Raw genomic sequence first — 27058 nt, 5'->3', positions numbered from 1 at the left:
GAATTTTACTAGCAATACTGCTGCAGCATGCTGCTGTTGCAAATTCAACCATGTGATGAGAAATGATATCGCTTAAATTTATATTGGAGGCTTCCCCGAAGATACTATGAGCAAAAATCACACTTTGAAAATTAATTCCACGCGAAATTATTTCTCATACTTAAGCAAGTTTGCAATAGCAGCATGCTGTAGCAGTGTTGCTGGAAAAATTCAATGATGAGCCGTCCGTCAGACATTCAATCAGTTTGGGGTGAATAGCTGTTTCTACAAGCATCGTAGCGCCTTTCGGTCTTCAGAAGAGTTTTTTCCAAAAAAAAAATTCCTACAAATATCATGTATTGATATTTTTTTAAGAGCCAACTTGACATCTCTAGAGAATAAGTATTGAAAAAGGTACACGAAAAGTGCATGGGAGCTAACATTAATTTTTTGTCCCACCCTAATGCATATATGCACATAAAAAAAGAAAAAAGAGATGCCAAAAGTTTCCACTTTCATCCTTGTCCCTCCATCAAACGTTGTTTGACTCGAAAATTACCGCAATGTTAATTTTTTTTTTCATTTTGAAACGGACCAAAACCTAAAAAAATGGTTTTAGTGCTCAAATCGATATTGATGTGGTCATAGAAAAAAGTTATTCCAAACTTGAGACAAGTTTGTTGCTATCGCGCACATTTGGTTTCAAAATTGTCCATGCACGTTTTTGCCTTTCTCCCAGAAAGGTATAGCAATCACTTGCAAAACCGAAAGTATAAAAGTACTCCAAAGGGTCTTACTTACCTTACCAATCAGACGAGAGCCGTGGTGGCTCGTGCTGTATCAAGAATTTGTCGCCATGTTGCTCGGTTTTGGGCTGTGTTTCGCCAGTTCCCCAGGCGTCTCATTACCCGCAAGTCTCCTTCGACCTGATCGAGCCATCGTGCACGCTGCGCCTTTCTATTTCTGGTGTCGGTAGGGTTGCTGAGGAGAAGTGATTTCACAGGGTTGTCGTTCGGCATCCTTACGACGTGACCGGCCCACCGCAACCTATTGACTTTCGCCAGGTTTCTCCAAGCAGCGCGTGCAGTTCGTCGTTCATGCGCCGTCGCCATACTCCGTCGTCCGTCTGTACTCCACCGTAGATAGTCCGCAGCACCTTCCGTTCGAAAACTCCAAGAGCGTCCTCCGCGAGAAGCGTTGTTGTCTCGATCCCGTAGAGGACTACCGGTCTTATCAGGGTTTTGTACAGCGTCAACTTCGTGCGTCATCGCACTCGACTCGATCGAAGTGTCTTCCGAAGCGAAAAGTAGGCACGATTCCCTGCCTGGATGCGTCTCTGGATCTCATTGCTGGTGTTACTATCGGCGGTCACCAGTGGCTCCAAATACACGAACTCATCGACCACCTCAAGCTCATCACCGTCTACAGAGACTTGAGTTGGGAGGCTGATGTTGTTCACCTTGTCTCAACCCTCTGCGCGATTCAAGGGGACTCGAGAGTATCCCCGAAACACGCACGTAGCACATCACTTGCGCCATGGTGGCTCTGATCAATCGAGTCAGTTTATCCGGAAATCCGTTGTCGTGCATGATATGCCATAGCTGTTCTCGATCGACTGTATCATAGGCCGCCGTTAAGTCAATGAAGATGTGATGTGTGGGCACGTTGTACTCGCGACATTTCTGTATGATCTGTCGGATTGAGAAGATCTGGTCCGTGGTGGCACGGGCTCCCGTGAAACCCACTTGGTACTGACCCACGAACCTCCTGGTTAAAGGTGATAGATGACGAAACAGGATCTGAGAGAGTATTTTGTAGGCGGCATTGATAAGCGAGATACCACGGTAGTTTCGGCACTCCAGCTTGTCGCCCTTCTTGTAGATGGGATAGACGACTCCCTCCATCCGCTCGTCTGGCAGTTTTTCCTCCTCCCAAATCCTGGAAATGACCCAGTGCAGCGCTCAAGCCAGCGCCCCTCTTCCATGTTTCAAGAGCTCGCTCGGCAGTCCGTCTTTGCCTGCGGCTTTATTGTTTTTCAGCTTCCCGATCTCACAAAGAACTTCGTGAATATCGGGGGCTGGTACTTGGTCATCCGCTGCTGGTGCTCCTAGGTCAGTTCCTGCTCCGCTTCTGTTTACTGTTTCGCCATTCAGGTGTCCATCGAAGTACTCCTTCCACCTGTCGACCACCTCGCTGGCATCCGTGAGAAGGTTCCCATCCGCGTCGTTGCACATGTCGGCTTGCGGCACATAGCCTCTGCGGGACTGGTTTACCTTATCATAGAATTCCCGCGTTTCACTGGCACGGTACAGCTGCTCTAGCTCCTCATGTTCACGATCCTCTTGCTGGCGCTTCTTTCGTCTGAGAATCGTGGTCATATCGTTCCGTGCCCGTTTGTAATTGGCCTTGTTCTCTCTCGTTGACCTGCCCAGGTATATCGCCCAGGTCCGGTTCTTCTCATTCACCGCTGCCTCGCACTCCCCGTCATACCAGTCGTTTCTGCTACTCGGTGCTTCCACTCCTAGTGTTGCTGTTGCGGTCTTCCCGATAGCTGTGCGAATGCTGCACCAGCCGTCTTCGAGAGGCAATGCGCCAGGCCCTCCGCTGTGGGTAGCACCGCTTCAAGCTGTTGCGCGTATTCCTCCGCAGCCTGGGAGTTCCGGAGCTGCTTAATGTTGAGCCGCGAGGTTCGGCGGTGTTGCGCGTGGTATACGGTCGACAGTTTTGAGCGCAATGATACCGCAACTAGGTAGTGGTCCGAGCCAATATCCGCACCGCGATAGGTACGTACGTTTGTAATGTCTGAGAAGAAGCGGCCGTTGATGAGAACATGGTCAATTTGATTTGCTGTACGTTGATCAGGTGTTCTCCAGGTGATTTTGTGGATGTCCTTACGGGGAAAGAAGGTACTTCGGACTACCAGTCCTCGGGAAGCTGCGAAGTTTACGCATCGCTGGCCGTTGTCGTTCGTCACGGTGTGCAGGCTGTGCGGGCCGATCACCGGGTTGTACATTTCTTCCCTACCGATCTGCGCGTTCATGTCCCCGATGACGATCTTGATGTCTCTACGCGAGCAGCTATCGTAGAGTTTCTCTAGCAATGCGTAGAACTCTTCTTTCTCTACATCGGGTCTTCTTTCGTGAGGGCAGTACTCATTGAGGATAGTGTAGTTGTAGAACCGGCCTTTTATTCTCAACAAACACATCCTGTCGCTGATCGCTTGCCACTTGATCACACGACTCTGCATCCTGCCCAGCACTATGAAGCCGGTACCCAGCTCATTGGTTGTGCCGCCGCTCTGGTAGTACTGTGCCCTGCGGCCACAAATCCTCCGTACCTTCTCTTCTTTCCGGCAAAGCTCCTGGAGCGCAACGACGTCGAAGGGGTTCTAGCTGATCCAGTAGAATCCGGTCGCCAACCGGGGCTTTCAACGATCTACAGTTCCATGTACCGAGCTTCCAATCGTCGTCCTTATTTCGTCGCTTAGGTCGTTGCCAATTGTTCCGGTCCGTATTCAATTCTTGATTGTTCGTAGTATTTTAATGTTTCGGCATTCTGCCTTACTAGGGCTGCGGATGCCTAGTCTCGCGACGGGGCTGCCGTCTTGGTTGTAGCTGGCGAGACGCCGCATTTCATAATTCCGCTCCGGATTAGACGCTGTTTGAGCTGCCCCTAACATGAGGAACAGACGCTCGGACAAGCTGCCCTCCTAGGAGAGCAGCTCCCACTTCCCTGTCAGCATACGACCAAGTTCCCACCAGTTCACCGATCTTCCCTTGGTTGCTCGTATCCCAGTCGGAACCACGTGGAGGTAGGGATAGGAGTTGCTGGGCATTATGCTTTGGACTAGAGATGGTCGGGTTTGATGATTTTCAAACCCATACCCGACCCGAACCCGAATTTTTTTTTCGGTCGAAACCCGAGCCCGACCCGAACCCGAAATTTTTTTATTTGTTCAAACCCGAACCCTTCCCGAACCCGAAAATTTTATTTCTATGAAACCCGAACCCGAAATTGTGGAACCCGAACCCGACCCGAACCCGAGATTTAATAAATTTTATAGTCGGGTCTCGGGTTTTCATACCCAAACCCGATCTTAACCCGAAATTTTCAAACCCGAACCCGACCCGAGCCCGAAAGCCCAAACTCCAAAGGGTCGAATAGCATATATCTCTCGACTCAGCTCGACGAGCTGAGCATTTTCTGTATGTGTGTGTGTGTGTATGTGGAGTTTTTATTCTCACTCACTTTTCTCTTGGCTGAGCCGATTTTCATGAAATTAATTGCAAATGAAAGGTCTTGTTGTCCCATAAAACCCTATTCAATTTTATTGTAATCGGATTTTTAGTTTAAAGGTTGTGAATAAAAAAACATCATTATCTCTAAACCACACAACCGATTTTAACAATATTGGTTTCAAATGAACGGGCTATCGAAAAAACCCTTAACTTTTGAATTTTATAAAGATTAAACTTGTGGTTCAAATGTTATGAAAAGAAACGTGTGAAGACTGCTTATTCTCACTCATGTTTTTTCAGAGATGGCTGAACCGATTTTCATAAAATTAGTGTCAAATGGAAGGTCTAGTTACCGCATAAGACCATATTGATTTGTTTTGCAATCGTACTATTACTTTACCTGTTATGTTTAAAATTGTGAAATCCAGCTATGAAAAGGAACATATTTCGAAGACTACTTGAACTCACTCACTTTTCTTAGAGGTGGCTGACCCGATTTCCAAAATTAGTGTAAATTGATAAGTCTAGTTGCCTCATAACACCCTGTTGAATTTCACTGTAATCGAACTATAACTTCGTCTGTAATGTACCGAAATGTGAAAATCACGAAACTTCATTATCTCAGAAACTACACAACCGATCTGATCAATATTATTATCAGATGAGCAGGCTAGTTAAGAGTTAACTGATGAACTATGATTGAACACGTGGTTTCAAAGTTTGGCTGCTCTATACGTTCCGATTTCATTTGATTTTAATCGAACTTAAGCAACCGTTATGTATAAAATTGTTAATAAAACAACGAAAGTCTATTATCTCAAAGATTACATGACTTATTTGAACATAACTAGTGTCATACGAACGAGTCATCACTCAAACTTACAAATAACAAACTTCATAACAATTTGATACGTGGCTCAAAAGTTATGGAAAGAAAAGAAATTCAAAGACTATTGAAAACTATACTTGCTTTGGTCGATATATGCGGCCTCAACATAATTCAAATGTGGTATCGTACTATTTGAACGTTACAAATTCATTGATTCCTTGCGATGTGTTTAAAGTCTGCAAATGCACGACGAATCGACCATAGAACATGATCAAATAACAAATCGTTTGAAATGATTGGTTTTATCGAAAAGACAACATCCTCGACTTTTGGCTTCTGTACATCGCCTTAATTCTGAATACATTCATATTGGGTGGTATTCGGTCATTTTCAGCAGATTTTCTGGCATCAATCTGACACCGGAAATACCCATATTGGGAGGTATTTAGTTATTTTGATTGTTTCCAGATACTAAAAGTGGTCGTCTTTAAATTCAAAATGGTGTCCAGGGTCAATGTTTGGTTTCTATGCATCATCTCGATTACGAAAATATCCATAATGAGTATTATTCGGTCATTTTTGACTGTTTCCTAGAAGCTGCTATTTAGCAATTCAAAATGGTGCCTGAGGTCAATTGTTAGCTCATTGCATCATTCTGGTTCCAGAGATATTCATATTGCATGGTATTTGATTATTTCAGACTGTTTTTCACAAACCGGAAGTCGTCGTCTTGGATTTCAAAATGGTATTTAAGATAATTTCTGGCCTCTGAACGTCATTCTGGTTGAAGAAACATCCATATTGGGTGTTATTTGATAATTTTCGGCTGTTTCTCAGGAACCGAAAGCCGCCAAAATGGGGTCTGTGGTCGATTTCAGCTGCTGTGTATCATTATAGATCCGGAGATACTCATGTTAGACGGAAATCGGCCATTTTTGGCTGTTTTCCAGAAACCAGAAGTTACCATCCTACAATTCATAATGGTGTCTGAGATCAATTTTTAGCTTCTCGCAACATTCTGGTTGCGGAGATACTCATATTGGGTGGTATTTGGCCGTTTGCCGCTGTTTTTCCGAAACAGGAAGTCGCCATTTTGGATTTAATAATGGCATTTGGAGACAATTTCTGAGTTTTGAACGTCATACTGGTTTAAGAAACACTTATATTGGGTGGTATTTGGTTATTTTCAACTGTTTTTCAGAAACCGGAAGTCGCCATCTTGGAATTCAAAATGGTATCTGTGGTCAATTTGAGCTCCTGTGTATCATTCTAGATCCGGATATTATTATATTGAATGGAAATCGACCATTTTTGTTTTCCAGAAACCAGAAGTTGCCATCTTACAATCCAAAATGTTGCCTGAGTTCGATTATGGAACTACCACTAAAACATTCACCTGCCAAATATGGTTCCATTTAGTTGATTAGTTCGCAAGATGTGCAGAAATTTGTACAGAAACATGTCGTTTCCAGAAGTGGGAAGGGCGTCGAACCATTATGGACATATTTGTTAGGTACCTCTACAAACATTCACATAATAAATTTGGTTGTATTTTACTGATTGGTTCTAGAGCTGTGCGAAAGTTGTGTTTCATTTGTATGGGACCTCTCCCTTATAGAAAAGGGAGGGGTGTCAAACTATTATGCACATATTTGTTACCTCTAAAAACATTCTCCTGCCAAATTTGGTTCCATTTAGTTGATTAGGATATGGATCAGACAGAACGGACTGCATTTTTATATGTATATCACAACATCTTTTTTTAGAACCTAAAGAGTGAATATACATTTATTGGATTGAAGCGTTCATGTAAATCTATTTTTACAAATAATAAGTTTGAATGAGAAAGGCTGGGTCTGACCACTAGGTAGATTAATTTAGGTTTTCGATTTAGGCTTACTCAAACCCGAGCACTTTCTGTATTCACTTCGTCCGATTAAAGTCCGGTCTAAGATTTCGGCTGAAAGGAATTTTGATTTATATTCGTTTATTTATTTACTGGTCTTCGATAGTATCGTACAGACAGTCCTTAAAATTCGCTTATTCTAGATTTAAAAGTAGTCCTATTCACATCTAAGTCATAATAATCAGATACAACATTAAATACACGACAACACGTATCAATTGGATTGTTCTGGCCAAACAAAGTGCGATGCATAGGAAGTCTGAAGAAATCCGTTTTTAAAGTACCTATTTAAGATTTTTTTTGGTAAAATTCAACTTCATTATTCAAGGTAGTTGTCTTGAAGAACGATTTCTGTTGTATGATTTATCTTTGGCTACGAAATAGCCTTCTAATTCAGAAATCACGGCGTGTAGGGTAAAAAAAAACTTTATTTGAAAAAAAAAGGGCATCGCCAAATTCTTCACCATTTGAAAATACAGTCAGGTTTTTTTACGCGGTTTTTTATACGCGGTTTTTTTACGAGGTTTTTTACGCGGATTTTTGAATTTACGCGGTTTTTTTACGCGGATTTTTGAATTAACGCGGTTTTTCTTACGCGGATTTTTGAATAAACGCGGTTTTTTTACGCGATACCGCGCTAATTCAAAAAAAAATTCACGAATTTCCGAATTAACGTGGGTTGGAACCAGAAACGTTTAAGTGTTTATCTACTAAAAGACTTAGTCCAAAAAATATTCTCCGCCCACCGAAAGATCCGGAATGACCGTCAAAGAGGACAATTTTAAATACTGGTTCTAAAGCGTCTCGGGTTTTTTCTAAAGCCCTTCTTGCTGGACTAATCTACGCGGATTTAAAAAAAACGTGGTTTTTTTACGCGGATTTTCGAATTAACGCGGTTTTTTTACGCGGATTTTCGAATTAACGCGGTTTTTTTCACGCGGTTTTTTTAACGAGGTACGTATCCCCCGCATAAAAATAACCTGACTGTATAGCTTTTTACCTTTCATTTGGGACCCTCCGGGAAATCATCCATCGCGGGCTCTCGAACAACATTTTTTTCTTTGAAAACTATTCTGACAGCAGAGCGTCGAGAATAGTACGGTGCTACAAATGAAAAAAAAAATGCGTGAACTTTTGAAGTGACGTAGTGAAGGTTGTATGTTTAGTCGAGTGTAACTTTCACTCGTACTAGAAATTTTCCAAACACCAAATTTAGGAAATTATGAAGTTATGGTCAAAATGCTAACTTTTTTACCTCAGGGCATAAAAATTATTTTTAGTTCAGTTATTTTTCAACCAATTTTGAATGTTTCAGTCGCTTCGAAACGGGGAAAGATAGAGTTTCCAAAATATATACAGGTGTTTCATACTTTTCCACGCAAGATTTCAACTTAACTTGAAATTTGTCAGTAGTTTCTGTAAGAAAAGTGCTACAAGTACACTAGCAGTTTGAAACTATATACCATTGCGATATAAAATAGAAGCTGTTTTATGTAAATCGGCTGATAATCCGCTGAGTTATATGTTTTTAAAGGAAATCAGAATTTTTGACTTTCATCGAGCAATAATATTTGGGCTGTTTTTTTCATGGTGCTACAAATGGAAGAAAATGCAAAAATTTCTGATGCCACCCAGTGAAGATTGTAACACATTATAGAGCATTTAATGTATATAAAAATGTGTGGAAATTTGTGAACAAAGGTAACCAAATTCAGGAAAATAAACAATATATTTATTTTAAAACTACTCATTACATGTAGGTGAAATTTATAGATATATCTATATATTTTGAAAGCCCTATTTTTCGCCTCTCCAAAACGGTTAAAATATAAAGAATTGATGGAAAAATTATAGAGTTGAAAAAAAAAAACAGGTGAACCACGGTCCAAAAGCGGGGTTTTGACAATAGCTTCAATTTCAAATTTTGGAAAAGTTACACTCGACTAAACATACAACCTTAACTACGTCACTTCAAATGTCCTTGCATTTTTATTTTATTTGTAGCACCGTACTATCCCCCCGGTAGTTAGACGGTCTGCTGTCAGAATACTATTTTAAGAAAAAAAAGTTGTTCGAAAGCCCACGATGGATGATTTTCCGGAGGGTCCCAAATGAAAGGTAAAAAGCTATAGAGTTCTCCAGGCGCGTTTGTATTAGTGCGATGTATTCGATTTTTCTTTGTTAGCTGTAAGAATTTTTTGTCACCTGTGAGAACTGTCATCTAAAAAAGAGAATAAAAAACTACCGAGTTTGATTCACACTCTCACAAATTTCAATATACAGTGTAAAGCGGGCCGTGTCGTAGTGTTCGTGTGTTTTCGCTTGGAGAACTCTATATTTTCAAATGGTGAAGATTTTGGCGATGCCCATTTTATTTTCAAATAAAGTTCTTCTCCATACACGACGTGAAATTATTTCATCATCAATGCTGGAAGAGTATTAACTTGATGAATATACCTATTATACGTATAAGTGTAATGATGGTAATGATAGTTCCTGTATGTACAGAATTTAGTAAAACGCTTACAAATCGTTGATTCTTTTGCAGTGTCTGGAGATAATTTGTCATGCCTATTATGTATTCTTGTATCACCATCTCGTGAACAGTACTGGGCAATTCAGCCGAACTATAATAACGTGTAAAGTGTGTTTTATTGAATGAGCCTCTTGGCAATCTCGGAAATGATAAAAATTATCGAAATTTCCAATTAATGCTTAAACATTATTATTTCCTATGGCTCCATGCTAAAATATTGGTTTGTTGTTTAAAACTTTTTACAAAACTAGTACTATTGAAATAGCTTAGTTAATGAAATATTTCATAGACCGTAAATAATCAACAAGTAATTGAAATTTCAGTAGTTCTTTGTGCCACTATAAACCATTTTTTGCCTTTGTGCATTTTATTTCATTCAAGGCTGGATTCATACTTTGGCGGAGCGATTAAAGATTCCAGTGACGAACGTAACACAGGGTGAAGCGTATATTACTGCCTTGTACTTCACATTCACCAGTCTGACATCGGTTGGTTTCGGCAACGTGTCACCCACAACTATCACCGAGAAAATATTTAGCATCGTTATGATGCTAATTGGTGGTGAGTATTACTACATTGCAGGTTACAACGAATTCAGAGGATCTGAAGCGTTTTAAGCATTAGAACCATAAACTCAATAATTAACTTTTGACGAGGGAAAACGTTTTTATTTTCGAATTACTGGGATACACTCTGTAAAAGTCCCCGCTCATACTTCTACATCGATTTGGCCACATTTATCTTTATACGATATTTTTTTAAACATACAATGTAACCAGTTGGCAAACAAATGACGGACTTGTTGTTAATTTTGAGAATAGTAAACCCCCCAAAATAAATTCGATAACGTAACAAACCAAAAAGCAACTCAACAATCCGATATGCTGTTCAGTTTCAGGAGCTTGAGCCCGATGTTTCTAATCTCCAAATTATCTATGTCAGTTTTCGCTCGCGTCGTTGTAATATGAGTAGCCGATTCTTTTTTTAACTCTGCTTGTTTTACAATTTATCAAATTTATTGGACAATCTTTTGAAAAATTTACATGGCAAATTTTCTGGCCGTTCCATCAATCCAATTGCCATTGATTAGTTTTCTTCCATGTTTTATTTAAGTTTCAACAGAATATAATTCATATAGAATAAACAAAACTGTAGTCCCACGTCAGGAATATGGACGTTAGTTAGAATAAGTGCAACATTGACGACGTTTCCACAACAGATTACCGAAATAGGAAATAGATGATGGATTTTCTCTTCTTCGTTTCTTTTTAGCTCTAATGCATGCTGTGGTATTTGGAAACGTGACAGCTATTATACAAAGGATGTATTCACGACGTTCCCTTTACCAGAGCAAGTGGCGTGATTTAAAAGATTTCATCGCGTTGCATCAGGTGAGTGTGCCATTTTCGCGCATATTACAGATGTTGTTTGTGAACCTAGGGATAAGGGAGGCGTACTGCAGTATCAAGCAACGAGAAGAAATTTTTATGTGTTCCACTTGGTTCCTTTTCATATGCATCGCATCCTTACATTTCGTAGATGCCGAAAGAGTTGAAACAGCGTATGCAGGACTATTTTCAAACGATGTGGTCACTGAATCATGGAATCGATATATACGAGGTAAACATACATGTATATTAGATGTAGAAAATATGATTTGTAATAATGGTTTTTCTTGTGGTGCACTAGATTTTGAAGGAATTTCCAGAGGAGTTAAGAGGTGATATCTCGATGCATCTACACCGAGAGATTTTGCAACTACCGATATTCGAATCGGCGTCGCAAGTATGTAAATATAAAGTTCTCGTTTTGTCGTGAAGTAATAGATAGATGTTTCCGTAAAATGTAGCCATCTTATACCTACTGGCATTGTAAAATTGTTAATTTGTCGCCGAAACGAAGTTTTGGCCCTATTTAGATATTTTTTTTTGTGTGGAATTCGAACAGTGGAGGTCTGGAAATAACTTTTTGATGATAGAAGATATTCGCTGAATTTTCTAATGTCGATTTCTTTTGTTTTTTTTTTGCGGTGACATCAAAATGCAACGCGAAATGTCAAAGCGAAAACGGAAATGACAAACTCATATTTGAGCAGTTGTCCAAAAAATTTGGAAACACGTTAACAGACGCTAAAGCTCTAAGTTGTATTAGGATCAAATTATACGCGAAATAGTTTTGGCATCTCTGACTCTGGCACTAGAGCATATGAATGTTAGTGCTGTTAAGTAATAAAACTCCAAACAATATAAAGAAAAACATGTACCAAGATTAATATTTTTTATTGTCATCAGGCCCGGATTTGAGGGGGGGGGGAGCAAAGGGGGCAAATGCCGCGGGCCTCCCGATTCAAGGGGCCCCCCTAATCCTGGGGCGACCTTTTTTTTTTGTTCGTCACCTTCCAGAACGTTACCTCTAAATATTTTAAGAAAAGAGGGCCTCACTGACAAATTTGCCCCGGGCCTCCCAGCGTCTAAATCCGGCCCTGATTGTCATTTTTTATTTGGCTGTAAGTTGACACAGATGTTCTTATGGGCTACAGGCGATATTTTGTGCGATTAGTAGTTCTTTTTTGAATCACGACTGATATTTGAAAATGTGTTGTGGTATAATGGTATTGAAGATTTCAAATACTTTTAGAACCAGAACGTTTTGTTTGATCGGTGTGACATCTTTTTCATTTTTTTATTCGCCAAGTTCCAAGTATAAATGGTTAGTTAACATTGTGTTGTTTTCGTAGAAAAAAATCAGATTTTTGAAAAGTGTTAGATATTTGTTTGTTTGTTTGTTCATTGTCCAGTAGCGTAAGATAATACATCTTCTTAAAAATGTACTACCTTCGTTTACACCACGAGTATGAACTAATTATGGAAACTTAAAACTTGTTATTATCTCACTCTTAACTTATTCGACATATCTTAATTTAACTTATTCAAATATTTATTATAATATTTGAGCAAAATCATTTCAAATCGCCTGGAAATACGCGAAAAATTTAATCGACCATTTTTGATTTGAATGAAACTTTGCACACGTATTTGGCTTAGCAAACTGAGCATTTTTCACAGGTGGAGAGATTTTTTACACCCATGAGCTACATTATAAAAGGGCGTATGCCTTTTGGCATAGGTTTTATTCGAAGCATTGTAGCTCAGAAACCGTTGGTTGTATAGAAAAACTGTCTGAGAATGAGTTGTAGGGAATTAAAAATGCACCATAAAAAATATACACTGTACAAAAAAAAAATTGTCTTGTCTTTTCTTGAGAACCGTTCGCCCAATCATTTTGTTGTGAAGGAATGAATTGTATATTTTTGATCAAGCATTCCAATGAACATATGGTTTTTGCTGGAGAACCACGGACAAATTAAGAAAAACGGGTATTTTCCTAAATATTAATAATTTTTCGAGCTTAAATTAAAAATAACTCGAAAACCGATGCCTTTAGAATGTTAACTACCACGAGCTTTTTGGTTCAAAATGACTCTCTGCATCTTTTGAAATCATCAGAATACAAATATTTTGAAAAATGTTTAAATTAGAATTTTTATAAAAAAATTAATCTACCATAAAAAATTAATTTTCATTTCTCCATCCTGGACTTTCTTTTAAAAGTTGCGTATTACCGTCAAGTTTCTTTAATAGAAAAATAAAAAAAAAATCAACTCTTTTTTTTGCCTTTCTCCTAGAAAGGTATAGCAATCACTTGCAAAACCGAAAGTATAAAAGTGCTCCAAAGGGCCGAATGGCATATATCACTCGACTCAGCTCGACGAGCTGAGCATTTTCTGTATGTGTGTGTGTGTGTGTGTGTGTGTGTGTATGTATGTGCAGATTTTTATTCTCACTCACTTTTCTCAGAGATGGCTGGACCGATTTTCATGAAATTAATTGCAAATGAAAGGTATTGTTGCCCCATAAGACCCTATTGAATTTTATTGTAATCGGATTTTTAGTTTGAAGGTTATGTTTAAAAATGTGAAAATCACGAAACATCAATATCTCAGAAACTACACAACCGATTTGAACAAAATTGGTCTCTAAGGAACGGGCTACCTAGAAAACCCTTAAGTTTTGAATTTCATGAAGATTGAACTTGTGGTTCAAAAGTTATGAAAAGAAACGTGTTCTGAAGACTGTTTAATCTCACCCATGTTTCTCAGAGATGGCTGTACCGATTTTCATAAAATCAGTGTCAAATGGAAGGTCCAGTTGCCCCATGAGACCCTATTGATTTGTTTTGCAATCGGACTATTACTTTGCCTGTTATGTTTAAAAATGTGAAATCCAGCTATGCATAGGAACATATTCCGAAGACTACTTGGACTCACTCACTTTTCTCAGAGATGGCCGACCCGATTTCCACAAAATTAGTATCAAATGAATGGTCTAGCTGCCTCATAAGACCCTGTTGAATTTTACTGTAATCGAACTGTAACTTCATCTGTAATGTGATTATTATTATCAGATGAGCAGGCTAGGTAAGGGTTAACTGATGAATTATGATTGAACACATGGTTTCAAAGTTCGGCTGCCCTACACGTTCCCATTTCATTTGATTATAATCGAACTTAAGCAACCGTTATGTATTAAATTGTTAATAAAATAACGAAAGTCTATTATCTCAAGTATTACACGATTTTTTTGAACATAACTAGTGTCATACGAACGAGTCATCTCTCAAACTTACAAATAACAAACTTCATAACAATTTGATATGTGGCTCAAAAGTTATGGAAAGAAGAGAAATTCAAAGACTATTTAAAACTATACCTGCTTTGATCTATATATGTGGCCTCAACATAATTTAAATGTGGTGTCGTACTATTTGAACGTTCCAAGTTCATTGATTCCTTGCGATTTGTTTGAAGTCTGCAAATGCACGACGGATCGGCCATAGGATATGATCAAAGTCAAATAACAAATCGTTTGAAATGATTGGTTTTATCGAAATGACAACATCCTCGTCTTTTGGCTTCTGTACATCGCCTTGATTCTGAATATATTCATATTGGGTGGTATTCTGTCATTATCAGCAGACTTTCTGGCATCAACCTTACACCGGAAATACCCTTATTGGGAGGTATTTTTGGTTGTTTTCCAGAAACTAAAAGTGGTCGTCTTCAAATTCAAAATAGTGTCCAGGGTCAATGTTTGGTTTCTATGCATCATCACGTTTACGGAAATATCCATATTGAGTATTATTCGGTCATTTCCGACTGTTGCCTATAAGTTGCCATTTAGCAATTCAAAATGGTGCCTGAGGTCAATTGTTAGCTCCTTGCATCATTCTGGTTCCAGAGATACTCATATTGGATAGTATTTGTTTATTTTAGGCTGTTTTTCACAAACCGGATTTTGAACGGCATACTGGTTAAAGAAAAACTCATATTGGGTGGTATTTGGTCATTTTCTGCTGTTTTCAGAAACCGGAAGTTGCCATCTTAAAATCCAAAATGTTGTCTGAGGTCGATTATGGAACATATTTGTTACCACTAAAAACATTCACCTGCCAATATGGTTCCATTTAGTTGATTAGTTTGCGAGATGTGCAGAAATTTGTGCAGAAACATGTACTTCCAGAAGAGGGAGGGGCGCCAAACCATTATGGACATATTTGTTACCTCTAAAAACATTCGTCAGACATTCAATCAGTTTGGGGTGAATAGCTGTTTCCACAAGCATCGTAGCGCCTTACGGTCTTCAGAAGAGTTTTTCCCAGGAAAATTTCCTACAAATATCATGTATCGATTTATTTTTAGGACCCAACTGGGAATTTATAGAGAATAAGTATTGAAAAAGTGAATTTTCCCATATAAAATCGTATGGAAACTTTAAAAATCGGGCGCAAATCGGGCGTTTCACCGATTGATCTGAAAAGTTACACAGTTGTTATGAGACCCATAAGGAACACGAAAAGTGCATGGGAGCTAACATTTATTTTTTGTCCCACCCTAATGAACATATTTGTTACCACTAAAAACATTTACCTGCCAAGTTTTGTTCCATTTGGTTGATTAGTTCTCGAGATGTGCACAAATTTGTGTTTCATCCAACTATTATGGACATATTAGTTACCCCTCAAAACATCCACATGCCAAATTCGGTTTCATTTGCTTGGTTTGTTCTTGAGTTGTGCAGAAATTTATGTTTCATTTGTATGGGACCCCTCCCTTCCAGAAGAGGGAGGGGTCTCAAACTATCATAGGAACCTTTATCGGGACCAGAAACCCCTACATACAAATTTTCACGTCGATCGGTTCGGTAGTTTTCAGGCCTATATGGATCAGACAGACAGACAGACTTGACTGCATTTTTATATGTAAAGATTACAACATCAATATTTTAGAACCTAAAGAGTGAATATACATTCATTGGATTGAAGCGTTCATGTAAATCTATTTTTACAAATAAAAAATTGAATGAGAAAGGCTGGGTCTGACCGCTAAGTGGATTAATTTAGGTTTTTAAATTGAAATTTAATGTTTATTTTTAATTTTTTCGGTCAAAAAAAACTTTTAGAATGTAACTCATGGGTGTAAAAAATCTCTCCATCTGTGGAAAATGCTCAGTTTGCTAAGCCAAATACGTGTGCAAAGTTTCATTCAAATCAAAAATGGTCGATATTCGACCATAGGTCATTTGGCGCGATCTTGCTCATTTGTGAGTTTTTTTTATTGTTTTTTTTTTCTATCTTACGGTGTAAAGTAAGGTCGTTTTTTACGCGGGTTGCTTTTCTCCATTACTCAAAATTTCCATATTGTCTAGTGGTCAGAATATCCGGCTCTCTCCCTTACTCAAAAACGGTACAAGATATCAACCTCATTTCAATCGTGCATTTCCTTTCAGGCCAAGAGTAATCATATATCCGTTTTCAAAAAATTCACAATATTTGGCGTAAATACTAAAAATTAAACTCAAAAAAGTCTTTTTTTATGCGGTCCCATACAAGTTTGGAAAGCATCCCTCGCGTAAAAAAGACCTTAGTATATATTTTTTCCAAAAGGTCGAAATTAATGTCAGCAACTTTGCCGAAGACATTTTTCACACCGATCAAACCAAGCATTCTGGCTCTTATTTGTAACCTGCAGTGCCATCGGAATATATATAGTTTGCTTGTCTTTCAGTAACGCGCACGACAAACGAAAGTTACTCAAATTGCCTTTTTCCCAAGAAAACTCTGAAGCTGAGGTACACTAAAGTTTGTTATTTTTTTGTGGGTAGCAACGCAAACACTGCTGTTCTGACCTTTGCTTTTAATCCTCCACTCACCTCCTCTCGCCTGGTATGCAGAAAGTGCAAGGAAATTAAAGCTAACTGCGTCTTAACTAATGTTCGGCACACGTGTTAAATTAGCACATGGCTATAGGTTCTGATGCATCAGTGCATCGACAAAAACCGCCAAAAACGTAATAAAGAGTAGAAAGCAGTTTTAAGATATAAGAAAGACATAGTATCAAAGATATCAAGCATGTAAATGAAATCTAAAGTTACCCAAACCACTGTCAGTTGATTATGAACGTTACTTTATAGTTACATGTCCAATAAGTTCTGTAATGTCATGGCATTGCCATCAAAATTCGGTTGTCAAGTTATGGAATAAGGTAGTACCTGTTTTAATTCATTGAGGATAGACTATGAAAAAGTCAAGAACATGATGGGGATTATGATCCTTTTGCTCGAGAAAATAAGCAGTTTGGATTTTTTTAAGTGTGTAGTGTAAGTGTATTTATAAAAATTGATGAAAACCGGGTGTAACTCGGCAAAGCTATTTTATGCAAAACACCATATCGAGTTTCAAGTTAAGCTTATGGCGCGTGACAAGCCGCACTTGAGAACTATCCAACTTTCTTTCTCAAAGCTCTAACAAAATTTACAAAAAAAGTTTTAAATAAAGACAGAGCAATATGATTTTTTTTCATATTTTTAAAAATAGGAAAGACATCTAACCTACACAAGGCATACTGCACATATTGTACCCCAAATTTATTTTTTAAGTATACTACGACGTTCAAGATGTACGGAGAAGGGATAATTTATTTGTGATACGTGAAAATTTTAGCTGTTACAAAAAAATAAGTGTATAAGATAAACCCATTCCCGACGGGTGACATTCCAACTTTGATTCAAGTTCAATAATTATACTAGAAAATTTTCTCGATGAAATTATTCAGTAAGGTTAGAGAACAGATTGATCTTCAATATGCAATAGAGTTTGTGTTAATTGTGTATATAGTTGATGAGTAATAAGAGTTTGAAGTACATTTTTTGAGGTAAAAACTGATATCTCTCCGCCGGGATCAGGTTAAGCTATTGGTCATTATTTTTAAACATCATGTACTATTTTGATTTAAGATATTTTTGAACATCGACATGAAATTTTCAAAGTTTTAAAAATTAAACATAGGTTTATCTACTATCCTGCAAATGCGCTACAGTAAGCCAACTTTTTTTCATTTCTTATCAAATAATATTTGTTTGTTTATGTAGAAGGAGATGAAAACAAAGAAGTAGACAAAGGTGGTGGTGATGGGATGAGGATTGTTATGTTGTTACGCAACACTAGAAAAGGTTTCTGTGATGGAACGCAGATGACAGATGTTTCATGCGCGTCATTTATCATGTGTGAAGTTATATCGGGGTGTTAGAGAGGGATTTGAACTACCCATCAATGACAGTACTTCGTTATTCCAAGCTTTGCTATTGTTAATAACAAATTGCAGAGACAAACTTTTGCATGTGTCAATATATTTTTTTGAGTAATCCAGTATTTTTTCGTGAGCAATGGTTTTTGTAAATTGTTTTTTTCAATCACATTCATTTTTAGTTATTTGTAAGTTTAGTTTGAATATAACATATGTGACATCAAACAATTGAGAAAATCAACTATTATTCAAGTTATGAAATTAAAAAAAATTTTTTTGAAAACAGTTTTTCGAAAATAATCAAAGAATAGAGAAAAAGTCTTTAGATATTGGAGAAAACAGCTGTGCAGATTCGTTTTCGAGTAAGCAATCAATCCACGCGTTTTCATGATCTACTGAACAAAGGATTTATCGCAATTTAGATAATTAATTAAGTGTTAAACCAGTGCTGGCCATCTGCATCGAATTGTCGATAGTATCATAGTTCAGTGATGGCATGAACTCGTGCAAAGTTGAACTGAGTAACACTTTTCCAGATTAGAATCCAACTTGAGTCTGCTTCCTCTCGATGGTTTGAGTTTTTTTGCACCGCACACTCTGATCGATTGAGTTTAAATGCGTGCATTGCATGCAGTGCACGATGTATCCAATGGTGCAGGCGATGATGTGACGTGATGAGTTTTGTTTTTAGATCGAATTTATGCTTTCATAGGTCAATGCAACAAATTGTTGCAGCAGACGCGACGCGAATTTCATCGCAATTCGATTTTTATGCAATTGTTGTTGTGCAGAATTCAAACTCAAATCTAACTCAAGTGTAATGCACTGTTAGTAGGGTTTACGGGCAAACCGAAAATAAAAGTGCAAGCAAGTTTTAAAACTCACTTGGATACGAGTGCAAAGTCACACTGCCTACTCTGTCATAGTTACATCTTGAACTTCATTTCGATATTTCAAAAAAATAATTCAACATGTTAGATTAAATACCAACTTTCAATAGTCCAAAATGAATTTGAAAGTGGCTAGCCACTACGGGCCAACTAGTTTTTATATAGAAGAGCAAAACCTTGGTGCTACATTCTGATTCGATTTCCTGTTCATTGTATGCAGACTTCGCAGCCAACTGTTTAGTGTACAGGGTAATTGCGAGGCTAGCGCTGCAATCCTACTGACAATTACTGTCAAATCATTATATCAAGAAAACTAGCATCTGGATCGATCCCATACAAATTACACGCGTCAAATCAAACAGTGCACTCCATATATTAAAGTTGGGAGCTTGTTATGAAAGTAATGGTAATTGCATCGATGCAAAGACATTGTGTGCGTATGTGGTGATCCTATCTGTGTCTGTTCCACCTAGCAATACTCAGAGGGAGAGATATGCGAAAAGAGTGTTGTGAGCCAAAGAATGCTCCAAAGTTGCTTCATCACAGTGATTTTTAACTGGTGGTTCACAAACCCTTTGTATGGTCTACAGAATAATTATAGAAGTATATAAAATTAAACATAAACATAAGATTTAACACCTTCACGGTTTTTGTGATGTACTCTATTATTCCCCAGGACTTCCACCATCATTTATACGAGCAGAATAAAAAAGTTAGTAAACATTGCGCTTTGAGAAGAGATCTGGCACCTCTGATATGTGAAACGCAGTTGCCAAATCAGCGGATTTTTTCATCGCTTATCTCTCCCTCTGAGAATCTCTAGTTCCACCTTTACTCAAAAGACTGCGCTGCCAGAACTGTCGCTGAATTCCAGGCAGAGTCCCCAGTCTTCTTGATATGATGATTTTGCTCACAGTGCCTCTCGAGCCGAGACTCGAACCTACAAAGTCAGGCTTTTTAGACCAGCATCGTAACTCGAGAGTAGCTGGAAAATCTGCCATTTTCACATAAACCTTTTTCAAAAATTAGTCGTGGTTCAAAAAAAACCTAAAGCACAAAAAGACACCTTAAGCCCATAGAAACTGAGCAAAGTTCAGCTAAATCAAAAATGACGATTTAGAAAATATTAAAATTGGGGCATTTTTTATGAAATTGCTCAATTATTCTCATTTTTTTCGGTTATAATTACATCTAGCATGAGTCTGACTTAGAGAATGTGTTATATAGAGATACGCAAAGAGAAAAGCACTAAATATGGTAACCCTTCACTGATATCTCTTGGAGTCTCGGTTTAACGGTTCACTTGAGTTTTTAGCCTCACTCTCTGCGCATCTGTTTAGAACATGGTCTGTAGTCTGTCTATGTATTACAACTAGTTGACATGTTTGTTTCAAACCAGATTATGTTTCCCACAGGGCTGCTTGAAGCTTCTATCACTGCATATCAAGGCTAATTTTTGTGCTCCGGGTGAATATTTAATTCACAAAGGTGATGCATTAAGCTATATATACTATATTTGTAATGGATCCATGGAGGTGATGCAGAACAATATGGTTGTCGCCATTTTAGGTAACAAAATGGATTTTTCGATAAATTCGTGTTCTTGGAAATTAAACTTAACTTCTTAATTAATTTAGGAAAAGGTGATTTAGTTGGTTGTGATATAAGTGTCCACTTACTGCATAGCAGTCAGGGGAATTCCGGCAATCCAGGCTCACAAGACGCTATTGTGAAAAGCAGTGGAGATGTTAAGGTTAGTTTCTTTGTGACGCTCAACTAGTGAGCAAATAGTTTGAACTCTCTTATTTTTTTATTGTTGAATAGGCTCTTACATATTGTGATTTGAAAAGTATCCATATGAATGGACTGGTAGACGTTTTGCGGCTTTATCCGGAGTACCAACAAGAGTTTGCTAACGACATTCAGCATGATCTTACTTATAACCTGCGTGAGGGATATGAAGCGGAAGAGGAAACGGATAATAATACCCCATGCCTTGCGTTGCCGTCCATTAGCGAAGACGATGAAAATCAATCGGACGTGGAATCGAACACGACATCTCCGTTAAATACATCGCTGAGCAAATCACCCGCACATAACACAACAGCTAGTCCGCGACACGCGAAACTTGTGCACAGGTAATCATACAAGATAGTCAAATTTTTGTTTAGCAAGCAGATTCTGTTAGAATTTTTGGAAAATCTAAATCTTAGACCTATACGCTTATCGTTTGCGTTAAAAAATGGACTTTTTCGGAAGGTGATGAAAAAACTAAGACAGATAATTGAGTTTGATAAGTTTCCCATCAATGGGAATTATTTGCAAAAATAAATATACGCCCTTGCGAGCGGCCTTCCGGGAGTTAACCGGAACATTCACCATGGCGGTCGAAAACATGCGCGTAGGCATGTTTTCAAGCTCTTTCTTTGTTTTATTCATTAATTCCCCCTAAGTTTTCGCGACAAAATTGTTGGAGCAGATTCTACGCTTCAGTTTGCCCAAAAATTCTCGATGGGACGCAGCTGGGGGATATTGGGCGGGTTCCCCAACTTTGGTACCACATCGTTATTCAACCGTTCCATTTCTTCCAACGATCGCTTCAAGTAGTGGGCCGACACCAGATCTGGCCAGAATACAGCGTCTTCCCCCTTATGGTATTTCTTGATGAACGACGCAAATTCTGGCATGCAATTTGTACTATGAATGTCCCGTTCATGGCCATTCCGGAGCGGAAGAAGACCGAATTTGACATCCCCTTCTTGCTGATTGTCAGCCACAGCAGCACCTTATTGGGAAACTTGGTGTCACCTCGTGGGGGAATCAAAATACGAAGTGCCCTGCCAGTCGTTGCCATCCAGGGTAAGATAGGTCGCGTCGTCCGTCACGATTCGGCGGAAAAAAACTGAAACGTGGAAACATGAAAATCTGTGGTAGTTAGCAATTACATCCCAAAATTTCGTATTATCTCTGAAAAGGTTCTTTAGTTGTCGTGTACATCTCAAATGATTTTAATAATAAAATGGTTTTCGCTAGTTTTAAGCTGCAAAATGATAAACGAAAAACAAATAAGATATTGTTTTCAATATTACAGTCGTAACAAATCGTTGGTGGCTCTGAGAGAACGTGTCGAGCGTCAACGATCAGTGCAGGCTGCTATTAATCCTATAACCGAGAGCAATAACTCTATTGAGGGACTGAACCTGGAGCTTCGCAGCAAAGAAAAAACTCATCCAGCAAGGGCTTCGGTTGAACGGTTAGATACACAGGTTACCTCGTTACACAATGATGTAGCAGCGCTTAGTATAGAGGTGAGTATCTGAAATTCATTACATAACATGATAATTTACAAATATAGTGTCATTGCTCATAGGTTCGGAATGCAATTCAGGCTCTTCAGGAAATGACCTATTCTACTATAAATTCCCAATTCGATTTAGGACACTTTCCGCCCGCACGATCGATACCTAACTTACAGAACGGTGCTATGGGTATTTTGCGAGATACGAATGGGGCATTAGCACGCAGTAGTTCTCATCCGCCAGAGATGTGGTGCAGAGAAATGAATGCCTTCGGTGAAGCTATACCTAGTCCCAATGGAACTGAAACTTTCTCCGAACATATGTATCGGCGGAAATCGATAATGTCTCAGAAATATTCAGAGGAGATGTCTTGTTCAACGCAGACTGAAAATGTGATTGATTTTGAAACATTAGAAAAAGTAGTTTTAACGCATCCCCATTTAGTGCTAAAAATTTTAGGTATCAATACTGTGTTTAACAATGACACTGATGTGAAACTTTACCCATTGAATACCATCTCGGAGTTGGCAAGTTCGAGAGAGACAATCGCACCAAAGGTGCAAAGCACAAACAATCATAACAATAAAACAAACACCAATGTATCTAAACAAGGTAACGACAGCGACTCATTAAACACTCGTAACAATTCTATTGACTTAAGTGCGGATTCCGACAGAATTATCAACAATAATAACAATAATAACATATCTTCTCTAACACCACTTAACACAGAGACTTTACCACTGTTGATACCAGACTCAGACGTCAGTTTAGGGCTCACGGGTGGAACTTGTTGTTCTATACTAATAGATGAAAATGTTAACATGTTGAAGCAATCAGTTGGCAATCACGTTTTGCGTCGACAAGAACGAGTTCCAGTCAAAAACCGTTTTTCAGCTGGAGATGTCGACACGCTTGAGAAAGGGCTGAAAAATCTTCCATCCTCGCGCTCCCTTGGTGGTAGCTGAGAAACAATTCAGTCCCAATCAGTTACATACGAGTATTATGAGTGAACAATAGGTTCAATATTCATAGAGTGAAGCATTAGATTACTATTTAGTGAGAACACTCTTCCTAATAATAATTTGTAGCATTATGTGTATTTCATTTTTCGGATCGATTTTCGAGTGACAATCAGGTGTTTCATATGAAAAAAAAAAACCGAAAGAATCAACGATTTTAACGTCATTTGTAATTGAATATTGAGTTTTTATCATAAGCTGCTCCAGTTTCTCTTGAAATATTCAACAGTGTTAAATTTTCCAATGAGCCCTTACAATCGACGGTGGTACTGATATCCATAACTAGAGTATTTTGCACCACTCTCATGCATCTCTTTTACTATTACTTATACTCAAGACATCGACTTTGTTTTGCCGAGCTCACAAACAAGTTAGTTTTTTATATAAAGTCTTGTGATGTGTACATTGGAAACTTCTCCATTGCCTAATCTTGAGTTATGAAAACTTTCGCTGAATGATATGCAACATGTAGCATAAAATTGTAGTATATTTGTTATTTTAATTGATTTACTTTTAAATAAACAAACGTAAATAATGCTAGTAATTGTGTAGTAAATTCATTGGAGTAATAATTCAGTTATATTCTCAGTTTTAGAAAACGTTACCCTGTGTGTTAGCAATCGTATCATAAAAATAAAACCCTGTTTAATTCTTTTAATGATGAAAAAGATTTTTATTATTCTATCTGTGATAAATTGTTCAATAATCGAGAACATCTTCCTAGTTTACTTAACTCGAATCAGCCCAATGATGCCATATGGCATTACTTGACACATTGAACATTTCTAAAAAATGAAATTTAATTACATTTCCGTCGTTTGGCAATACTTTTATGAACACCAATAGATGCCGCTTGACAGAGAAAATCACATCTTAGTTTAGTTTTGTACATAAACGCAGTAGCTATTTGAAGTTGAATAAAGTACAATATTCACGGGGAATTCTGTGCTGGTACGGGTTAATGAAAATAGTGCGGTTCATGCAATTGAAAAAAACATGATGTTAACGCTGGACCACATAAAGCCAGTTTCATCTTTGGAACCTAACTCTTTTCTTTTGTTACCCTGGTTAACGCAGAGCGCAAACTGAAAAAAAGGATATTGCTTTTCATCCATTCCTGTGAGTTTAGGTGCAAGATAAAGTGCGTCAAAAGACCGCAGAGTTATCGTGCACATCCCAGGGGTTCGCAGGTTTCGTCTCTTCTACGTTTGCTTATAATAAAACTTCATATAAGTCTCTGAAGGTTTTACGCATTTTCGAACTGGCTAAAGTCACAACAATTCACAGGAACAGCTAAAAAGCTATAATATTTAATTCATTCATTCAGCGAAAAAAAAAATCCTAGAGATCGAACCGGAAAATTAATCGCTTTTCAATCACTCTTGTGAATTTTTATGCTTCTTCAGCGTCTTCAGTCTCTTCAGCGACTTGAATAAAATTTTCCCGTAAGCAGACGGTTAGAAGCGAGGAAACTGGCGAGCAACTGTTCTGCGGCCTTTTGAAGTACTTCTATCTTTGCTTGGGGCATCAAAATTCACATGACACCTATAATCTATTATTTTTCAGTTTGAGCTTAAGGGCATTTTTGTCGACCAGTGTAACTGATGAAGAATTCTAAGATTTAATAATTGTTTTAGATATTGAAACTGTAACGAATAGAAATATTCGGTCTTCAACCAAATACGAAAAAGCAAGATTCAGTGAGCTAATGATTCGGCCGAATATTTGACTACCTAAAAAGCAAAGCAAAGCCTTGGTGCTACATTCCGATTCGGAACTTGACCTTCTGTTTACTATACACAGACTTCGCAGCCAACCGTTAAGTGTACAGGACAATTGCGGGGCTAGCGCTACGATCCTACTGACACTAACAGTCTCTCCCGAGTCGAGACTCGAACCTACGACGACCGGCTTGTGAGGCCAGCATCGTACCTCGAGACCAGATGGGGGATTTGACTACCTATTCGTTAAAAAATGGACATTGTGGTAAAATTTGTAATATATGTAGTAGAATAATTTTTAAATACTTTTATGAATGCATTTTAATTAAATAATGATAATATTCATATTCTTGTTTTGATGTTTTAAAGAATACCAGAAAACATATCAACAACATCTGGAGTTGAGATTTCAGCATTTGTCAGTTGAACTAGTTGAGTTTGTTAGCGAGGCTGTTTCCCAAAACCCAGAAGTCAGTAGTTCGAATTCCAAAATAGTTTCTTGTATTGGTTTTCGGTCTCTGGACATCATCTCGATAACGGAAATGCCCGTACTAAGTAGTATTCGGTCATTTTTTACCGTTTTCCACAAAACGGAAGCTGCCACATTTAATTTAAAAAAAAAATACAAAATTCTATCCACACGAGATACAAATAATATTTTGATACGATTTTGTATTTTCCCATATGGTTTTAATAACAAAATAAAATCGGAATGAGTTATAATAACAAATCTTGAAATGAAGTTTTTCTGAAACAATTCTAAAGAATTATTCTTCTCTATCAAAACTTGCTGTTTCTAACAATGGTTGTTATAATACTGTCCTATATGATATTACATTTCGTAAGAAAACTGATACGTTAGTAACAAAGTTTGATATGGTTTTAATACTAGTAGAATTATTTTTGTTATAATTTCTGTTATTTTAACACCCAACGGGATCAAGTTGAAAACACAAGTTGAAATGTTTTCCTCGTAACAAACTAACAGCTTCTGTTACATTTTCGTTTTTTCTTTCTGATCGGGTTGGGTATCATTCCAATTCCGAAAATGCTCATGTTAGCTGGAGAAGCGACAAAAAAATATTCACAAAAACTGTGAGTTGCTTACATAAATTGTTTCGAATGATTCGAATGTTTTTTTTTATCCTGAATGTGGTTAGAGTTATCGTTTAATATTATCGTTTATATTATTAATTTTTTGACACGTAAGAAACTCGGCAAGCAGCAGTGCACTACACATCATACTTCAACTCTACTTTATTATAAACAAAATCATTCTTAAAAGTAAGTATCTTACATACAAACAAAATTATTTTTATTGTCCTTTGCTTTTACAAAACCATCAAGTAAAAAACGAAACTTGATAGCAGAAAGCCAGAACCATTTGTTCTATTTGAGGCCCCAAACAGCAAAAAAGTAGGTTGTCCCATATAAATATTCATATAAATTTGAAATGCAATGCGCCAAGCGGAGACAAAGCCAATCGACTTCAGGTAAGTTTAGGCCCCAAAAGGAACCAAAAAAACTTGGTTATGGAAAATCGATAACTTTGCCTCACCCTAATAAACATCGTTTTGTTAATTTCAAACCTTTTGTTGTATGGGAAAAAAAATTATTTTCGAATTTTGTTTAGCGGAAAAGCTCAAAAGTTTCGTCGTCTCGAATAAAATCTTCATGTAAAGTTTCAGCTCAATCGAATTTCGGGAAGTCGTGCCTCAAAGCGATGAAAGTTTCATTTTTTTGACCGATGAAAAAAGGACGTGGAATGTTCGATATCATTCTTTTCTTTATTGGTCAAAAAAGTGAAATTTTACCGGTTTGACGCACGACTTCCCAAAGACCAATTGAGCAAAAACTTTGCATGTGGACTTCTTTCATGATAAACACAACCATATGATGATCTATGTAATAATAAGTTAGCAATTAGCGAAAGTTTCGCTGATATGAGTTTAGCGTTTAGCGAACTAAATTCTCCAGATAGCAATTAGCGTCGCTAA

General features: G+C 37.9%; 1 protein-coding gene across 3 annotated transcripts in view; it reads left to right on the top strand.

The window, feature by feature from the left end:
• LOC129721037 (potassium voltage-gated channel subfamily H member 8) overlaps positions 1-23884 on the top strand; it is a 54275-nt gene extending 30391 nt beyond the window's left edge. For all 3 annotated transcript variants that reach the window (XM_055673086.1, XM_055673087.1, XM_055673083.1), the window contains 9 exons: positions 9870-10049; positions 10761-10879; positions 11028-11108; positions 11178-11273; positions 20435-20588; positions 20657-20772; positions 20844-21157; positions 22111-22327; positions 22390-23884. In XM_055673086.1, coding sequence (XP_055529061.1) covers positions 9870-10049; positions 10761-10879; positions 11028-11108; positions 11178-11273; positions 20435-20588; positions 20657-20772; positions 20844-21157; positions 22111-22327; positions 22390-23286 — 2174 coding nt within the window. In that variant the 3' untranslated portion in view covers positions 23287-23884. The remainder of the gene's footprint in view (positions 1-9869; positions 10050-10760; positions 10880-11027; positions 11109-11177; positions 11274-20434; positions 20589-20656; positions 20773-20843; positions 21158-22110; positions 22328-22389) is intronic.
• Positions 23885-27058: the final 3174 nt, after the last annotated feature.

The sequence above is a fragment of the Wyeomyia smithii genome, chromosome 2 (genome assembly GCF_029784165.1).
Source record: "Wyeomyia smithii strain HCP4-BCI-WySm-NY-G18 chromosome 2, ASM2978416v1, whole genome shotgun sequence".
In the NCBI taxonomy this organism is placed as follows: Eukaryota; Metazoa; Arthropoda; class Insecta; order Diptera; family Culicidae; genus Wyeomyia; species Wyeomyia smithii.
Note: the sequence above shows the minus strand (reverse complement) of the source record. Positions and strands in the feature narration are given on the sequence as shown.